At 41.2% G+C, this 18,217-nt stretch overlaps 1 protein-coding gene and 1 long non-coding RNA gene across 2 annotated transcripts; both read right to left on the reverse strand.

The window, feature by feature from the left end:
- Nucleotides 1-1,557: 1,557 nt before the first annotated feature.
- Nucleotides 1,558-16,261, reverse strand: LOC134750351 (glucose dehydrogenase [FAD, quinone]-like). Its single transcript, XM_063685513.1, has 11 exons — nucleotides 16,213-16,261; nucleotides 15,364-15,606; nucleotides 12,296-12,467; nucleotides 8,578-8,777; nucleotides 7,942-8,069; nucleotides 7,324-7,501; nucleotides 6,395-6,652; nucleotides 6,007-6,155; nucleotides 5,524-5,689; nucleotides 4,061-4,247; nucleotides 1,558-1,793 (listed from the first exon to the last, which is right to left on the reverse strand). The coding sequence occupies exons 1-11, from the start codon at nucleotides 16,231-16,233 to the stop codon at nucleotides 1,558-1,560; spliced, it is 1,938 nt and encodes a 645-aa protein (XP_063541583.1). The 5' UTR covers nucleotides 16,234-16,261.
- On the reverse strand, nucleotides 2,728-3,286 carry LOC134750000 (uncharacterized). The gene is made up of 2 exons (XR_010128534.1): nucleotides 3,000-3,286; nucleotides 2,728-2,892 (listed from the first exon to the last, which is right to left on the reverse strand). It is a non-coding gene; the product is annotated as an uncharacterized LOC134750000 (long non-coding RNA).
- Nucleotides 16,262-18,217: the final 1,956 nt, after the last annotated feature.

Below are 18,217 nucleotides of genomic sequence, written 5' to 3' on the forward strand. Positions count from 1 at the left end.
AGCTTTTATCGCTGACTGTACTTTTCTTGCCACAGGCAACTGAGGCAACTAATACTCATCCAGACAATTCTAAAAACCCCAAACACAATTAGGTTGCGTTGTTTTATCACAGACCTCCTGTCTCCATCATCAGATCAGCTCTATGGTACCATAATATTGCATTGTCACCCGACTTTGCAAATTTTCAGCTCAATCGGAAATCGGGAAGTGGATCAAATTTAGCTTCCAAGATTTGACCCACACTCGCTAACTAATAAACCAACATAGTTATACCTACCACAGTGTAAAAAGTAACAGTGGACCGAGGCCTTTGAGGTTTGCGTAAATGCCGACACCGCACAATAACACAGTAGGGTTGTAACAGACTGTTACACAACTGCCCAAAATAATGTGACAGGTCATAAGACAAGCTAGCCCTGTAAGTAGTACCGAGCTACTAACAATGGCGACGATGTATGCAGCTCGGGTGCGCGACTGCGCGCAACCCACCCCTCGCACCCCGCAGGATTGCCCTGTATAGACGCTTCGTCGAATGACTATTGTTTTATAGACTGTGCTTATACATACTAACAGGGCAAGTTAAATAAAAGCTTGTAATAAAATTAGCAAGTAATTTTTTTTACTGTGTTGGTGTTAAGAGACCAATATGTTTATTAGGAAGCCGGGTAGAGCTTATGGAAGAGAGCTCCTGCTCCCTCACTCCGGCCAGTTCTAGGAAATAAAGGTTGGGTAGTCAATGTGGCAGAGCGGCTAGCGTTATGGGCACCTTTGTACCAGGGCTGCGGATTCTAGGCTCAGTTTAAAATAATTCGTAATTTAGTTATTGACTTGAATTATCATTTATTCACAAGAACATATGGTATGTATACATGGGATGTTACAATATTCGGCCGTTATTAGGCATGTGAAAATTAGTGTTGGTTTAACCAAAGATAGATATAACTCCGTAATAGATGGATACAGTCTAAGGAAAAAACGTGCTTCGAAAATCACGAAAATTTGATTTTCGATCAGATGGCGCCACTACCTTTGGCCTACTCTCGTATAGAGGGCGTTGACGGTTTCGTTTGTTAGTTAACAATTGGTTTAACCTAGTTAACTAGGTACTTATTACAAACAGTATTAGTACGCCTTGGCCGTTTCGTTGCTGGTTGCTGGCATATGGATAATACCGTAAACCGTAATGACACTTTCAGAATTTGAAAGACCTGTGTTACGACTTTGTACAACAAGTCCACCGAGGGAGTGTTTATATGACTGCAACGAAACGGCCAAGCCGTACTGTTTGACCAAGACGGCTTTATACGCGTGAACCTGGTTCAAATCTGTACTTTTTTGATTACCAACTACATGGTATACATAAAATTTCAGCTCTAGCATTATCCAAGCCGAAACTACGAGGGTTCGAAAATACGACGAAACGTGCCGAGAAAAGATAGGCACTGCCTTTTGCCCTTGATCTCGTCTTGGCGGGGGCACGGTAAAAATAACTATAAAGTCATACAGTCAAACATGTTATTTACAAACTTTATTCACAATTTCCACTTTATGATTTACCTAATAACTTTGTCGCTCAGTGCCTGAAAATGGTCGATGATGGACGATGGGCTTAATAAGCAGTTCAGAAAGATAGGGTGTGTCGGTCGGGGTCCATATAGGCTTAGCCCTCCACTGGTTCTGTTCCCAGTTCTTCTTGATGAAGGCAGCACCTCGTTCGGCCACCATCATGATGGGTCCTTGTGGGTTGCCGGTCACTTGGGTTGGCATCACGGATGCGTCGATCACTCGTAGCCCTGAGTAAGATTCATTCTTAGTATACGGGCGACTTTTATGTAAATTACAGGTAGGTTCACGAGAGTTGAGGTAAAGGCAAAGACTGTTATGCCTGGGCCACACTAACGGGAAACGTTGGTTATCGCGATAATGGACATTTTTATACAGCCACACTGGGATTATTAGTTAGGCCAGCATTTGCAAGCTAAGTTGGCAGCGATTTTGATAACCCAGATTGTGCAAGTCTTATTTGGGCTATCAAAATCGCTGCCAACTTAGCTTGGTCTAACTCTAACTGATAATCCGTGCCTAAATGTTCAGGCATAATTAAAAACTGTTTATTACAATAAAAATTACAAATTTCACAGACAGACTTAGCCTAATCTACATTCTAATAGATTGTTAGCAGTTGGTTAGCAGTCTTATTTTTAATTACATCACACTATTTATTTTTTATAATATAATGTGTATCTCTAATTTTGCCCCCAACTCAACCATTCAAACAGTTGAGGTTGTCACAATCGCTTCTCGTTTAACGCTTTGCGAATGGAAAGGAAATAGCCTAGGTTAATCTGACATTGAACCAAAAAACACAAATCTCAGTGACACTTACCAAAGACAGATTAACACTTATTTTTTATTTATTTATTTTAAACTTTATTGCACAATATAACAAATAAAATACAAATGGCGGACTTAATGCCTAAAGGCATTCTCTACCAGTCAACCACCAGGCTAAACAGAAACAGTGATAGGTGCAGGCATTGAACAAAAAAAAGCAGAATAGGTAACTTAAAACAAAAAATATAGCGATAAATAATACACACTACCGAAAATAAACTTACATATACATACTATACATACTATAATTAAATAAACTTACATATATATTACTTTATCTTATGTACCCAGTGCAAATAATACTATGCCTACGATGGACAACTACCCAGTGAGCTTGTCGAAAAAATGCTTGCGTAACATGCGCTTAAACGAGAGCTTGGTTGGAGCCTGTCTGATGTTGAGTGGGAGATCATTCCAAAGCCGGATCGCGTGAAGGGTGAAGGAGTTAGAGACAAAACCGGTGCGATGAGAAGGAACAGTAAGCTTGAGACTACAGGACTCACGAAGGGTGCAACCTGGTCGGGCGGTTATAAAATTAAATTTCGAACTAAGATAGCCGGGCGCATTCCGATCAAATAAAATAGAATATAGTGTGCACAGAATACGCAAGGACCTCCGTTCTCGAATAGGGAGCCAGTTAAGTCGGCGGCGATATGCAGATATGTGGTCATATTTACGGAGTCCGAAAATAAATCTGATGCTGTTATTAAGAAGCCGATCTAGTTTGCTCAGAGAGACTTCTGTGATATTCGTGTAACACACATCAGCATAGTCTACAATAGGTAATACAAGAGCTTGAACAAGGAGAACTTTAGTGCCAGTCGGAAGGAAATGTTTAAGCCGGTATAGGGCTCTTAGTGTGTTAGTGACCCGGCGACATATGTCAGATACCTGCGGTTCCCAAGTCAGGCCATTGTCAAGAATCAACCCCAGGTTTCTCACTTGCGATGCACAGGTATATCTTCGTACACGATAGGAGACAAGTGAGTAAGGTCAGCTACGGAGAGTAAACGTGGGCTTCCCAGTACAATAGCCTGGCATTTGGACGGATTAACAGAAATGCCGAAGCAACGCGACCAAACAGAGATGCGATTCAAGTCCTCGTTAATCTTCGCTATGGCACAATCCAGATCACTAATGCTACTGTGGGTGTACAATTGCAGGTTATCGGCGTAAAGATGGAAAGAGCATGCTAAGTGAGACGCAATCAAGTTAATAAAAACGGAAAAAAGAAGTGGAGAGAGTATGCCGCCCAGCGGAACACCGGAAGTGAGGTCACACCAGTCGGAAAAAGAGGAACTGTCCACACGAACCATCTGACGTCGATCTTGAAGATATGAGGCGAACCATTTAGCCGTTGATGACGTTATATTTAAGTGGTTCAATGCAGCTAACAAGAGTTCATGATTGACTGCACTTACTAATTGGGTGTAACTTTAGATAAAAGTAGGTAAATATAAATCTGCCTGAGAATATAGAAAATATCCAATTTCAATCGCTTACCTGTGACTTGTTTGACTCGGAGCTGCGTATCGACCACGGTGCCAATGGCGGCCGTACCCACCTAGTGGGTCTACGGATCGGTGTGCACCCCCGCACTATGCATTCCACCTACTTGGCCGATTTGAAATTATCCCTAGTTATGAAAAGTACCTATGAGACATACCTGTGACTTGTTTGACTCTGAGCTGCGTATCGACCACGGTGCCAATGGCGGCCGTACCAATCTGGTGGTTCTGCGGGTCGGTGTGCACTCGCGCCATGCATTCCACCCACTTGGCCGACCACGCCTTGGAGCTACACTTGGATGTATATCGGCTGTCTAGCTCTACGCCGAACTTGTCTCTAAGGACCTGTGGACGATGGATGGGTACTTATTTAAATATAGCTCCGGAGACAGGTATAATTACAGATAAGATTGTATTAATGTAAAATATATTTTCGTGTGTATTGACATATTTTTCCCATTAGCTGGCGTTTGGTCTCCACTGTTAGACGAGCAAGGACAAATCGTTCTCCCCAAAGCAGTAAATAGGATTCCTAAGTCCTAACTCACATGGCCCCTTTCAATTCTTGAGATTTCTACCAACGATTGTTAGTAAGTTAGGTGTAGGTACAGTCAGAATTAAGTAATGAATAGAATCAGGCGTTACTTTGCGGAAATCCATATTAATTAATACAATATTACTTTGCTTAATCCGCGGCTTTGGACAGAGTAGCATGGCGGTCTTTGGTGTCGGAGGCCAAGATCCACTTCGGGTCGTCGCGCCGCAGCAGTAAGTAAGTTAATCCGCGAAAAGATAAAGTGCTAGTCAATCAGTGCTAACCCATTATAGGTACGTTATACTTACTTGCCTAATTAGGTTTAAAGAATTTTTAATACTCGTAAGAATATTACAATTCTCTTACATGAGTACTTATACTAATAATTAATTATCTTGACGAGTACACTTTTATTTGTTATATTATATAATATTAAGTGCAAAATTAAGTTTATGCAAAATTAACAATTTGACACTCAAAATATGCAGTATGTGGGTAGGGAGACATTTATTTTGGCCGCAGCGACTTACATAAGTAAGTACGCGTGCACATTATTAATCACTAACACCTTATAATACAAAGTCCCCCGCCTCGTCTGTCTGTGTGTATGTATGTATGTATGTTCACGATAAACTCAAAACCTACTGAACGGATTTTCATGCGGTTTTCACCAATTAATAGAGTGATTCATAAGGAAGCTGTTACGTGTAAATTTAAGGTTTTGTGTAACCCGTGCAAAGCCGGGGCGGGTCGCTAGTCAATCTATATAGACTAATTTTTAGGGTTCCGTACCCAAAGGGTAAAAACGGGACCCTATTACTAAGACTCCGCTGTCCGTCTGTCTGTCACCAGGCTGTATCTCATGAACCGTGATAGCTAGACAGTTGAAATTTTCACAAATGATGTATTTCTGTTGCCGCTATAACAACAAATACTTAAAAGTACGGAACCCTCGGTGCGCGAGTCCGACTCGTACTTGGCCGGGTTTTGAAAAAAAGTAAGCACGTTTCTGTCCAGTAAAAGAAAATTGGTGTTAACCAGATGGCTCCAAGCACCAAATTGACATAATTATATAACTAAACTTACTGTGGTGTTAACAATTCTCTGAAGGTATCTGGCTCCATCCCTGATCATGACCAAGTCCCTGGGGTCCTCGAAATAGCCAGGGTAGAACTGCGGCGGGTCTAGGGGATCCGAGGAGTTTAGAGTAAGGTGTCCGACGGCGTACGGCAAAAGTATAGCCGCGTTGACACTTGAAAAAACAAATTAAACTGTGAGAATCTAAACTGTAATAGATAACATACACTAAAGAATAAGTGACCAAGTCCACCAATCCAAGTCAATCAAGTCATAATCCAGTAGGATTCGTATAGGAGGTGCAAGCACACACTTAACTGGTTACTGGAACGCCCTAAGAGTTGGTCAAAGGGGCCTAGCCTTTCAAAGATAGCATACACCAGAGAATTTGGGACGGGTACCACCGTGGCCGGGTCTGGTGGTCAGGGAATGTCCAGATTTGAAAGAATTTTTATTTCAATATTCATTTTAGAAAACGCGCAGTTGACTTACGAGATGTTGCGTCCTTGCGGGGAGTCCGGTACCGGTTCATTGATCACTCCATCTATGGACTTTTCCGCGTAGAAGCCATTGAAGAAGAACTGCAGGTCTGGCTGCTTGAGGCTGCGGTCTGCCAGCGAGGAGTACGCCAGCCCCGTCAACTGGACAATGCCACAGAATAAATAATAGTACTAGGTACAGACGGTTCACTCTCTAACAAAACTCGTCTATTACGACAGATATGACCGCAAGGTGGCGCAAGCGCGAGCAGGCGTCCGTTCCGTAGCGCTGCGCGGCATCGATCCCCATACAAAAATACGAGAAGTTACCGAAATTAATGTGTAAATTTCGCAATATTCGAAACTTTCCGACGGCATATTAGTAAGCCACCTAACCCCACCTGTGTAATCCCAGTACCCGTCATCGGCCCCTTCAACTCCAGCAAATACTGCGTCAACACGCTCCAGTTCAGGTCCCTCGTGTTGTTCAGCTTCGTGATCGTGAAGTACAGCGTCAAGCCGTAGTGGTTCCGCAGGTTCTTGCCCACGGGCAGGTCGGCTATTACGGGGATGTTGAACTTTTCCAACGTGTCGCGGGGACCGATTCCGGAGTGGAGTAGGATGTGAGGAGAGTTTAGGGCGCCTGCGCTGATGATGATCTGAAATATACGAAAGAGATCTTATGGTAATTTATACAGGGTGAGCAAAAAATAACTGCATTCCCGTTGCCAGGGGGGTTTTGGGATTATACTGAGCAACTTTTACTATGGGACCATCCATGAAATCTCGAAAAAAAATTACCCTCCCATAGAAAATGGACCAGCCAAAATGTATGAAACAGCCAAATTCTTTTTCGCTGTTTCAGGGTTGGTCCCGTACTAAAAGTTGCTCAGTATAATCCCAAAACCTCCCTGGCAATGGGAATGCAGCACTTATGTTATAGCCACCGTGTATAGCTTAATTAATGGGAATGGGAAAGGCTAAGCACGCGAGTCACGCGAGTGCCATGTAGGTAAAAAGCCGTGGCATGCGTCCGCGCCAGTTACGCAGCGTCAAAGAGAATATATAGGTAATCGCGTCGTCCTTTCTACATATTCCACGCCAGTAGCTTGCTTGCCGTCGAACAGCACTCTAGTGACTGACGTTCAGCTTCACGATGAGGTTCGTGCGTAACACCAATAGCGCTTACCTCTTTCTTCGCCGGCACGGCGTGTATCGCGCCGTCCTTGTCTACATACTCCACACCGGTAGCTTGCCTGCCGTCGAACAGCACTCTAGTGACCCTGACATTCAGCTTTACGCTGAGGTTGGTAACACTAATACCGCTTACCTCTTTCTTTGCCCGCACGGTGCGTATCGCGCCGTCCTTGTCTACATACTCCACACTGGTAGCTTGCTTGCCGTCGAACAGCACTCTAGTGACTCTGACATTCAGCTTTACGCTGAGATTCGGACGTTGCGCGCGAGGCTTCAAGTAAGCGCGTGCCGGGGTCACTCTCTGCCCGTTCCTGAGAAGTATATAAAATAAGTTTCTTGTTAAAATTTCAATTTTATAGTTACGCGTATACTCCTCCTTCTTCTTCTTCCTGCCCTTATCCCACGTTATGTGGGGTTGGTAAAACATGTTTTTCTCTTCCATTCTCCTCTATCTTTCGTCACCTCAGCCCTCACACCTACGCGTATATATTATCCAGTAACTACATTGTCAAGCGTTTTTATAAGTACGCCATTTACTTCAGTTATCACATTTGCGGCTACAATATTTTGAACTATGAATTAATGACCATTGCATTGCACATCGCAGCTTGTTGTACTTAATGGCTGCCTTTGGGATCGTTCATGTCGGCGATAACCGGCAGGCCAGCCTCGCTTATGGCCGACAGCAGCTCGTATGTGAACGGCGGCTGGTATCTGACCTGGATGGAACAATGTGAAAAGTAAGGCTTACTCATTAAAGGTCTGTGCCACGACGAATCCTTCCGGAGTGTCGGGATCGTTCATGTCGGCGATGACCGGCAGGCCAGCCTCGCTAATGGCTGACAGCAGCTCGTATGTGAACGGGGGCTGGTATCTGAACTGCAAACATTTTAATCGATTACGATTAAGTAGTTCTTTTTTAGGGTTCCGTACCCAAAGGGTAAAAACGGCACCCTATTACTAAGATTCCACTGTCCGTCTGTCTGCATGTCCGTCACCAGGCTGTATCTCTGGAACCGTGATAGCTAGACAGTTGAAATATTCACAGATGATGTATTTCTGTTGCCGCTATAACAACAAATACTAAAAAGTACGGAACCCTCGGTGGGCGAGTCCGGCTTGCACTTGTCCGGTTTTTTTTATATATATATATTGTCATTAAGTTTCTGAAGTGAAGTATTATGTCAGGACCTCTCTTCGAGTAAAGGCCTCCCCCATATTATTCCATACATCTATCTCTATTTAGTTAGCTTACCAGCCTTAGTCTGTATCAAGTTATTCTGTGTCTGTATCAGCTACTTTCAAAAGTTGACTATGACTCGCCTTATTTAATGAGAAAGCGCTGAGATGAATAGAAAAAACACAACAGATCTTATGATATCCTTACCTGCTGAATTGGCATCGGTCCTTTAACCGAGTGGTAGTCCCCGCTCACTAGTGAGCCGACCTGCTTGTTGCCCTCATTCATGTGGAAGTATGGCAGGTTTTCTTCCCAGGACCAGCCTGTGGCCCCCGCTTTCACCCAGTCGTCGTAGTCCGCCGCGTGGCCACGGTGGTACATCATGCCGTTTAGCACGCTAGAACCACCTGTCAACCGAATACAGTTAAAAATTAATACTTGGGGCTACGGGCCTGACACTCTTTGATAGAGAAGGATAGTCTTATTGCGATTCCTATAAGAGGAAAGAGAAAATAGTGCATTGCTTTGTCCTTATCACCGACCGGGTGGCATCATAGGTAGGAGGCGATGGCGAAATACCGATATTTATAACAGTGAAAGAGAAAAAAATCCTATGCTGCCCAAATTTTATATGAATATTCTTTCTCTTACCCCCGGTCGCTCGGTGGCGCGTCTATAACTACTTGTATACATATACTATATCTATGCTTGGGGCCAATCTTACACAGCTCCAAAGCTATAGTGTCTGACCGAAACTGCTTTTGTTCTAGTTTCGGCCGAAACATCATTGCCGAAAGGTTGGGCAGTTTTTTTGCCGAAACAGAACATTACACCAAAGTATAGTCTGCATCTTCTCAAATGATTTTTTTCGCCAGAGACCCTAATCCCTAATCTGTTAAACAAAAACCTTTGTTTCTTTTATGCGTGCGCGTGCCCATTATTGGTAAGCGCGTGACCATTGTGTATCAGCGAGTGGCATGCGCTCACCAACAATGGGCATGCGCACGCACAAAAGGAACAAAGGCTTTTGTTTAACAGATTATGGTCTTTGGCGAAAAAATCATTTGAGAAGATGCAAACTATAAGCAAAGTTTGTACTTTGTGTACTAGGCGAGTATGGGGTCACATACCTACATAGTTAGATTAGATACATAGAAAACATACATAGCTCAGGAACAAATTTTATTTATTATTTATTTTATTTTATTTATTAGGAAAACTTACAGCTGAAGTAACACGTTAGGTAATAACATAGAAACAGTGAGCCAATTACAAGTTTCCACAGATAGATTCGTGATAAATATTCGTGATAAACTCACAAATAAATGCCCTTACCGGGATTCGAACCCAGGACCTCCAGCTTCGTTGGTAGGGTTATTACCGACTAGGCTAGTAAGCGTCAATAGCATTAGTCGGTATATTATACACGGATTAGTCAGTCTGCCGCTATGTCTCGATGTAGATCATACAGTCACCTGCAATTATACCTGACATAATAATATGAAGCGTGCAAAAATATCTAACATAGTACTCGTACTTTGCATTCGCGATTCATTTTTAACCGACTTCAATTTCATAGAAGGAGGAGGTTCTGTATTCGGTTGTGGCTATTTTTTTTTTTTTTTATGTATGTTCACCGATTATTCCGAGACCCGTGGTCCGATTTGCGTAATTCTTTTTTTGTTCGAAAGGAGCTACTTCCAAGTTGGTCCCATATTAATCTGGTTCTGATCTGATGATGGGATCCCTGAGGAATTGAGGGAACTCCTAAATTTTTAAAGGCACATGTATGGTGATTTGGGTGGTTTCATAAGCAACTTGAGCATTTTCTCTCGAAAACGACCAATTTGATGAAGTGGACCTGATGATGATGATTGTTTTGAAGATAGTGATGATGATTTTTTAATGTAGGATGTTCAGCGATTACTCCAAGACCCGTGGTCCGACTTGAACAATTCTTTTTTTGTTTGAAAGGAACTACCTCCAAGGTGGTCCCACATTAATCTGGTGCTGTTCTGATAATGGGATCCATGAGGAATTGAGGGAACTCCTCAATTTTTAAAGGCACATGTATGGTGATTTGGTCGTTTTCTTAAGCAACTTGAGCATTTTTTCTCGCCACCAATTTGATGAAGTGGAGCTGATGATGATGATTGTTTTGATGATAATGATTTCAGCGATTACTCCGGCACCCATGATCCGATTTGAGTTATTCCTTTTCTGTTTGAAAGAAGTTACCTCTCCAAGGTGTTTTCGTAATATTTTTGGTTTTGATCTGATGATGGAATCCGTGAGGAATTGAGGGAACTCCTCAATTTTTAAAGGCACGTCTATGGTAATTTCGGTGTTTTCTAAAGTAACTCAAGCATTTCCTCCCCAAAACCACTAATTTGATGTAGTGCAAATGTAGCCTAACCACGAGTTTGACACTAAATATTCTTCATAACTTACTTTGTACACTAATATGCCAGTACGAGCGAGATGCATAAACAGTAAATTACGCACACGATAGCGAATATATCAATGTCAAACTCGTGGTAAGGCTACTGATAACTTCCCTTGTATGTGTATTATGATTTTTGATGTAGGTAGTGTTGGAAACAACCAAAGAGACAGAGGTGAAGGTAGAGGGTATTAGTGTTTGGGGGGTTTGAGGTTGGGGGTTGAGGGGAGGTGAGTTGATGGGTCGGGGACTGAGGGATTGGGAGTTAAGGGATTGGGGGTTAGGGTTAGGAGTCAAGGGGTCTGGGGTTAGGGGACGGGGAATGGCGGTTGAAGGGTTGGTGGTTTAGGGTCGAGGGTTCAGCGATCAGGGGTTGATGTGCTTTGAGGTTGAGTGATCGGGGGGTTTGAGGGATTGGGTCAGTGGCGGGGCGGAGAATGGATTTAGTGACAGGAATGATTTCCCAGAACGGACTCGAGGAAAATTTTGATTATTTAATAAAGTTTACGATGTTACAGTTAAACATGATTATGTTTTTCATTCATGCGTCACGCTCTTAATAAAGTCTTAAAACTAAAAATGGAAAAATAAAAACTTATAAAAAAAAGATAAACCGACTTCAAAAAGGATGAAATAAAATATTATCCTTTTTAGGGTTCCGTGTTTAAGTATATGCGTTACCAACTGATATGTTTGAAGTCGGTGCCAAGCCAAGTACTCCAAGTAGTAACAATACCAGTCAAAATAATCAGCTTTATGTCTATAAATCCCATTACAACTGTACAAATATTATAAACGTGAAAGCAATTATGTCTGCCTCTTTGTTACCTTTTCATGGCTAAACAACTGAACCGCTTTAGCTGAAATTTTGCATGAAGGTTCCTTGAATTGTTTTATATTTTGAAATGTAGTCCTCTGGATAAGCGACAGAAAATAACTCAGTCCCAATCCCACACTTGCGTGCTATGACTGTTCAAGAATTAGTAAGTAATGCTCTTTAAAAAAATACGACGACAAAACGTATTAGATTTACACTAAACGTGCCGACAAGCATGGTACGAACTGCGCCAAGAAGGTTCAACTGTGTGTTCTGTTCTGAGGTATACAGAAAGTTCGTTTATTGTCGTCGTGTACGCTGCGTCTTACATAGGCGAACACTCGCGAACGCGAAGCGAAGCGACGCGGCACGGCGCGGCCGGCCCAAGGCGTTCGCGTTCGCAACGAGATCGCCCACGTAGGACACTTCTATATCTATGTATCTTTATCGAATTGCACTGCAAAATTACTATGAATATATGGTTTAAAATTTGTCTTGGCACCGACTTCAAACATATCAGTTGGTAACGCATATACTTAAACACGGAACCCTAAAAAGGATAATATTTTATTTCATCCTTTTTGAAGTCGGTTTATCTTTTTTTTATAAAAGTTTTTATGCAAGATATAGTTGTAGAAGTGCCACTATTGTAGTAAAAAACTCACCAAGAACCTTGCCCCTAGGCCACGTGCAGCCTTTGCCGTCTTGGTCGAGACAGTAGCCCTCAGGAACGGTTCGGTACCCCCAGTCATAGCGGGCGTCGCCCCAGAATGTGGTGTAGAAGGAAGGCACTTGCGTGGCGATGGGCGCTTCGCCACCGGCCTCTAGAAGAAGTACCTGAGCATTTTAGAAAATATATTTTTAATCGTCCCCAAAAAAATACTTCCTTAAAAAAAATCTAATTTACACAGTAGAATTCTGCTTGGCTATGCAATTAGTTTTTTTTCGCGAATTTGTTTTTAGATCAGGTCAGGTTAGTATATGCTGATCATTTAAATACCAGGCTTTTATGAGCCAAATTTACGTTCGCGTCGGCACCACCTGATTTGATTAGACAATTTAATCAGATTGTCGAAAAAAAAATCCCGTCTGGACTGCCCTTAAAAAAACCCTTATAAATATGTATAATACTATTAATAATACCCCTTATAAATTTAATATAAGCTGTCTTATCACTATTACTGCAATGTCACTATCGGCTGCATTACCTGTTACTGAAATATTATCATATTTTCAGTCTGCATCTGATAATATTTCCGTATTCCGTGTGCAATTATGAAAATACCGAAAAAAAAAACATTGTATCTAACTTATAGAAATTTTATGATTACTTAAGATGATAGATATTTTAACTTCGAAATGCCTCATATGTAGACCCCAACTACAGTTAGTTTGGAGTGAATCCATGAAATGCTATGTTACAATAATAAGCCTTCAGAATAAATTGCAAATCGTCTCAATAGCAGCAGGGGTGCGAAACTCCTCCTTTCTCGGCTCTGTTCGGCTCAGCATTGCTCCTAGCCCTATCCGAGCAATTTTTAGGGTTGACACAACTTGACGTCCCTTTGCGTGTACGACCACAGATAAGATAATGACTTGAATTTTGACAACCCTAAATAGCCGAAAGGGATAGTGCCATTTATGAGAAAGGGACAGCATGATTCGTCCCTGAACCGCTGTCAAACTTCGGTTTTGTAGGAAGCTTCCTTTCTGTACGGTAGTACTATTATTTATTCTGTGTCAATAGGCAAGCCGGTGGAAGTAAAATTCAATAGGACAATTTGCTATAGTTCGCCGCTGTTGGGACAATATGTAATGGAGCATTTGCCTCGCATATATATCTCGCAGAAACATACCGGCGTCTTAACGACGCGGAACGAAACCTCTGCATTTGTATCTTTATTCACCTTGTAGATATGTAATCTTAGACCAAGTGGGGCATTTACATATGTTTCGTTATGCCAAGGCCACAAAAATATTTTCCGAGAGCGACTGAAAATAAATGTATAACGGACGACGGTTCCAGCGTTTTTGAAGGGTAGGAAAAACTCGCCGAGCGAATTGTGACGCTGGCGGTGTGGCCGTAAAAACGAATAGTTGGTCAAACCAAATTGTCAGTAAATAAGAACAAAAAAAACTATACTCATCCTTTTCTTTTGGGTGCTAGTACTAGTGTAAGACAAAGATAGTATGATTCTCTCTGTCTATGTTTGAAATAAGACAGTCCTTTGACAAACTATAGTGGCTCTGTAGACCTCGCCATTAGCTTATCAAAAAAAAAGATACGCACACTTTTACGCGCGATTGAAGTAAAACTTCATTGACGAGATTGACGATGACGTTTATCGCTATGTTGGCACTATGGATGGTATAGAATATATACAATATACAGTCTCCATGGTTGGCACTTTGACGTGTGTCCTATTGTGCGTGTGTCACTAGTGTCACTACTGAGCGGTACTTTCGTCAGAAAAAAAATCTGAGTTACCCTCTAGAAGTTTTACTTCAAAATCCTTTCACGAAAATCGGTTAAGAAATGCGACCTGCAGAGTATAACATACGACACCGGACATACGAAAGCGTTTTTCCCAAGCTGAAACAGAAACCTTCGCTTACGCTCGGTCAATTAAATGTGTGATGGCGGTTACCGAGACAAGCGCCAACGTTAAGCGATATTGCTCGGAGGGAATTTCTTATAGTCAAGGCAAGGGTTGACCGAATTCGCTCGAAGCTTGTTTTTCGTGGCCTGACCGAGTCAAGGTGTGACGTGACGCTCCTTATACACGGAACGGCGGTATAGGTTCCGCGAAGCGCATCTCCGTTGACCTTATATTAAGTCATTTATTTGTTAGTTATGTAGATGAATAAGTAAAAATGAAGTCTATGATGAATCTCTAGGAAATAGCCGTATTGCTTTGATAAGGAGGGGTGTTGACTCGTGCGCAAATAAACTAAGTTTGTATAAGTTATATAAGTTTAATAAAGTAAGTAACCTAATCTAACCTAGCTGTTTCAATAGTTGTATTTGGTCTAATCTTCCGCCTATGATTTTTAAGCATAAAAGTCACTTTTCAACCATGGCGTTCAGGGGGATGAATGAAGTCAAAACAAAATAAGGAATAGAGAAGTATTTTGCAAATAGAGCTCACACTTGACCAATTGTTGACTTGAATAATTGTATGACGCTTTGTATAACGGTGGGAATGACTCGCATTGAACGTGACGGAACGGGACGTGCGGTGGTGGAGCCTGTTGTCTACCATAGTTTAAGTGCTTAATGTGTATGTCATGTTCTTTTTCATATTGGTGAGCAATAAAGAATATTTGTATTGTATTGTACTGTAAGCCGCCCCGTGACTATAATGCAGGCCGTGCCGCCCCCGCTGATTATAAAGTCGTAGTCAGCAGCGACCGTGTCCACCTTCAGCAATGGTCGTTGATGGCGCAGCGCCCTTTGATGTACTTCTCAAGGAGCACCATGACCAGTAATATTGTAACATTGGTAAGGAGTGTAAGGACTCACATTGAACGTGGTATTATCTGTAAGTCGCCCCGCGACTATAGCGCCAGGTCGGCCGAGCCGCCCCCGACGATTATAAAGTCGTAGTCAGCAGGGACCGTGTCCACGGAGTCTACTCTTCGGCATGGATCGTTGAAGGCGCAGCGCCCTTTGACGTACTTCTCAAGGAGCACCATGACCAGTAGTAATATTGTAACATTGGTAAGGACTCACATTGAACGCGGTATTCTCTGTAAGGCGCCCCGCGACTATAGCGCCGGCCGAGCCGCCCCCGACTACTATAAAGTCGTAGTCGGCAGCGACCGTGTCCACGGAATGTACTCTTTGGCATGGGTCGTTGGTGGCGCAGCGCCCTTTGATGTACTTCTCAAGAAGCACCATGAACAGCATGGCGCCGCCGTAGAGGGGAGCGTCAGCTAGGGCTGAAGGGGAGTCTTCGAAGGGACATTGGCAGTTCTGTGGGTAATAAAGATGAATAAAATCATTTATTCTGGACATTTACACACATTTAAGGGCAGAAAAAACAAAATGTACATGACGACATGGGCCCAACTCAGCCCTAATAGTATTTCGTAGGGCCCATTCGGTGGATTCGTTTGTACTCTATTCGTTTTAATCATAGCATTGTAAACCATGTGATCATAAAAAGAAGTATAAATATTAATTGCTCTGGAGCCAGTCAAAATAGCCATGTACCAGAATGACATTATACTTAGATTAATGAAGCCTGAGTCATGAAAACCGTAGTGAAAATTGATGTGAATTGTGAAGATAGACGTATTTTATTTTGCCTCCAGTTTTTACCATGGTCGGCTTTATGGAACTAGGTACCTAAGCTTTTATATTCTGGCAATATTGTTTAATTATCTGGAATTTTGAAACAATCGAAATTGCAAGTTCAATTTTATATTACGGCAGTTGAAAGGTTAATACATTTTAAGACCACGAAGTTTGGCGGCCGAGACATATAAACTCAATTAATCGTATTAATAAAACCTCAGATACTACACAATACATAAATACTTTAAAAATATTTTCAAGCAAATGCATGTTTTCACTTACCTCGGGTGACAATAACGACATTTTGACGACAGCGTATACGCCAACTGCGCCAACAAGTGAAAATAAATAATTTATTTATACAATTACAACGATGAATAACAAAAATGATAGGACATGATAGGAAGATAAGTCCCTGACAGGGCGTCACACCTGTACCTGCTATGTGATATGCAACAAATGATTTCAATTTCAATTAAGTCTTACTTTACTGGAAACATGCGAAGAATTTAATAATGAAAATATCCATGGACAAACTAACGATAAGTTTGTACCAAAATTTACTTCTCAAATAAAAATCGGCCTAGAGCATGTCAGGCCATGCTCAGTGTAGGATTCCGTAGTTACTCTTCCGTCACAATAGTCTAAACTGGAGCTATTAGTATAGAAGATTGTTAACAAAGGGATGAAATGATGCTTGGTGCCTTTCACCCGAGTTAAACAATCTGCTTTTAACTAATTTTAAATAAGAGGAAAATAAAAAGATAAAACCAATTTGCATAATCAGTACTTAATTAAATACTTGCATGACCACACTATCTTATTTTACCTTTTTTCCGACGTTTCAGCTAGGTTGCACTAGCTGTGGTCACGGAAGACTGACGTCCCAGCAAATTGTCAATTGAGATATTGGTAAACAACAATGTTTTTTATAATTTTACATTTTTGATCAATAACTATTACAATGCGCTTATGAACGCCGAAAAAAACCTACCCGACATTAGTTGATCTAATTAAATCTTCGGCAGACAAAAAAATTACCCTTATTATTATCTACCCGTTTCTGTTTAATGTTAATGACAATATATATGTGAACAAAACACGAGAGCTTAAAGTGGTATATTATATCGCACACCTCTATTGCCAAGACGCTAGAGTGCATGCTCAGATATGTTTGAGCACCTCGGCTGCTCCGATAGGTATATCTGATGGCTACTGTACCCAAAAAAAGTTTAATTATCATAAACTAATTGAAATGCAAGAACAGAATTTACTTACAATTATTTTGTCGCTGCGTTGGCCTGATAACGAGTTAGTTTGAATAAGTAACATTCAGGTTTTTAAGGATATCGACCTCGGGTCATTCCTCCAACTGACTTTCGTTGTGTTGCACCCGAAAATTAGCGCCCACCGGGTAAAGTAATTTTGAACTCACAGTTTATCTGCATTATATGTTTGTATATGGATGTACATACCTTTTTATACTGTGGCTAACAGGAGCGAAAAATTAAAAGGATGATATCTAGAATATCCTCAGCTTCCTGTTAGACTAATTCTAATGCTTCAGAACTAGGTGAAATCCATAAATGGACATGTATTCTTTACAATTTTCACATCCCGATATTAATTGTTAATCACTCATTGCATATTCCATTCAGACACTTTGTTTAATTTAAAATGTGTACATGAATATTTAGAACAATATTTGTTTATGTTAAAAACAGTTTTTGATGAGCACAAAAAAAAACAAGTATTTTTTTCTGTAATTTTGTTGAACCACTTAAATGACCACTTAATTGTATATGATGTTTAATTGTTTGCTAGTATCTCAGGCGACACGCTGTGTAGGCATAGGCACATGTCTATATATTATTCCAAAGATAGATATAACTCCGTAATAGATGGATACAGTCTAAGGAAAAAACGTGCCTCGAAAATCAAGAAAATTTGATTCTCGTTCAGAGGGCGCTACTATTTTTGGCCTACAGTCGTATAGATGGCGTTGACGGTTTCGTTTGTTATTTAACAATTTTAACGCATATCAGTGAAAGAACATGGGTCAAAATCATAAAAATAATTAATGCAAATAAAAAAAATCATTTATCTATATTTAAATACATTCTATCGTATTTTTATAAATCTTCATTTTTAGTTTTAAAGTGTGTCGACAGATGGCAGTGAATTTACTGGGGTTACAAAATTTACTATGACAGTACGGCTCTAGTATAAGTTACTCTATGATTATTCTTTATTATTTTATTCTCTTTTGCGTAAGTAATTTTACAAA

Source organism: Cydia strobilella, chromosome 19 (genome assembly GCF_947568885.1).
Source record: "Cydia strobilella chromosome 19, ilCydStro3.1, whole genome shotgun sequence".
Classification (NCBI taxonomy): domain Eukaryota; kingdom Metazoa; phylum Arthropoda; class Insecta; order Lepidoptera; family Tortricidae; genus Cydia; species Cydia strobilella.

Excerpts from the sequence above, each read along its gene's own strand:
- LOC134750351 (XM_063685513.1), bottom strand. The coding sequence starts at position 16,233 with ATGTCGTTATTGTCACCCGAG. Across the intron at positions 8,778-12,295 it reads GCCTAGGGGCAAGGTTCTTG|GTGGTTCTAGCGTGCTAAAC; the intron begins GTGAGTTTTTTA and ends TTCGGTTGACAG. Across the intron at positions 6,156-6,394 it reads CGGGTACTGGGATTACACAG|TTGACGGGGCTGGCGTACTC; the intron begins GTGGGGTTAGGT and ends GGCATTGTCCAG.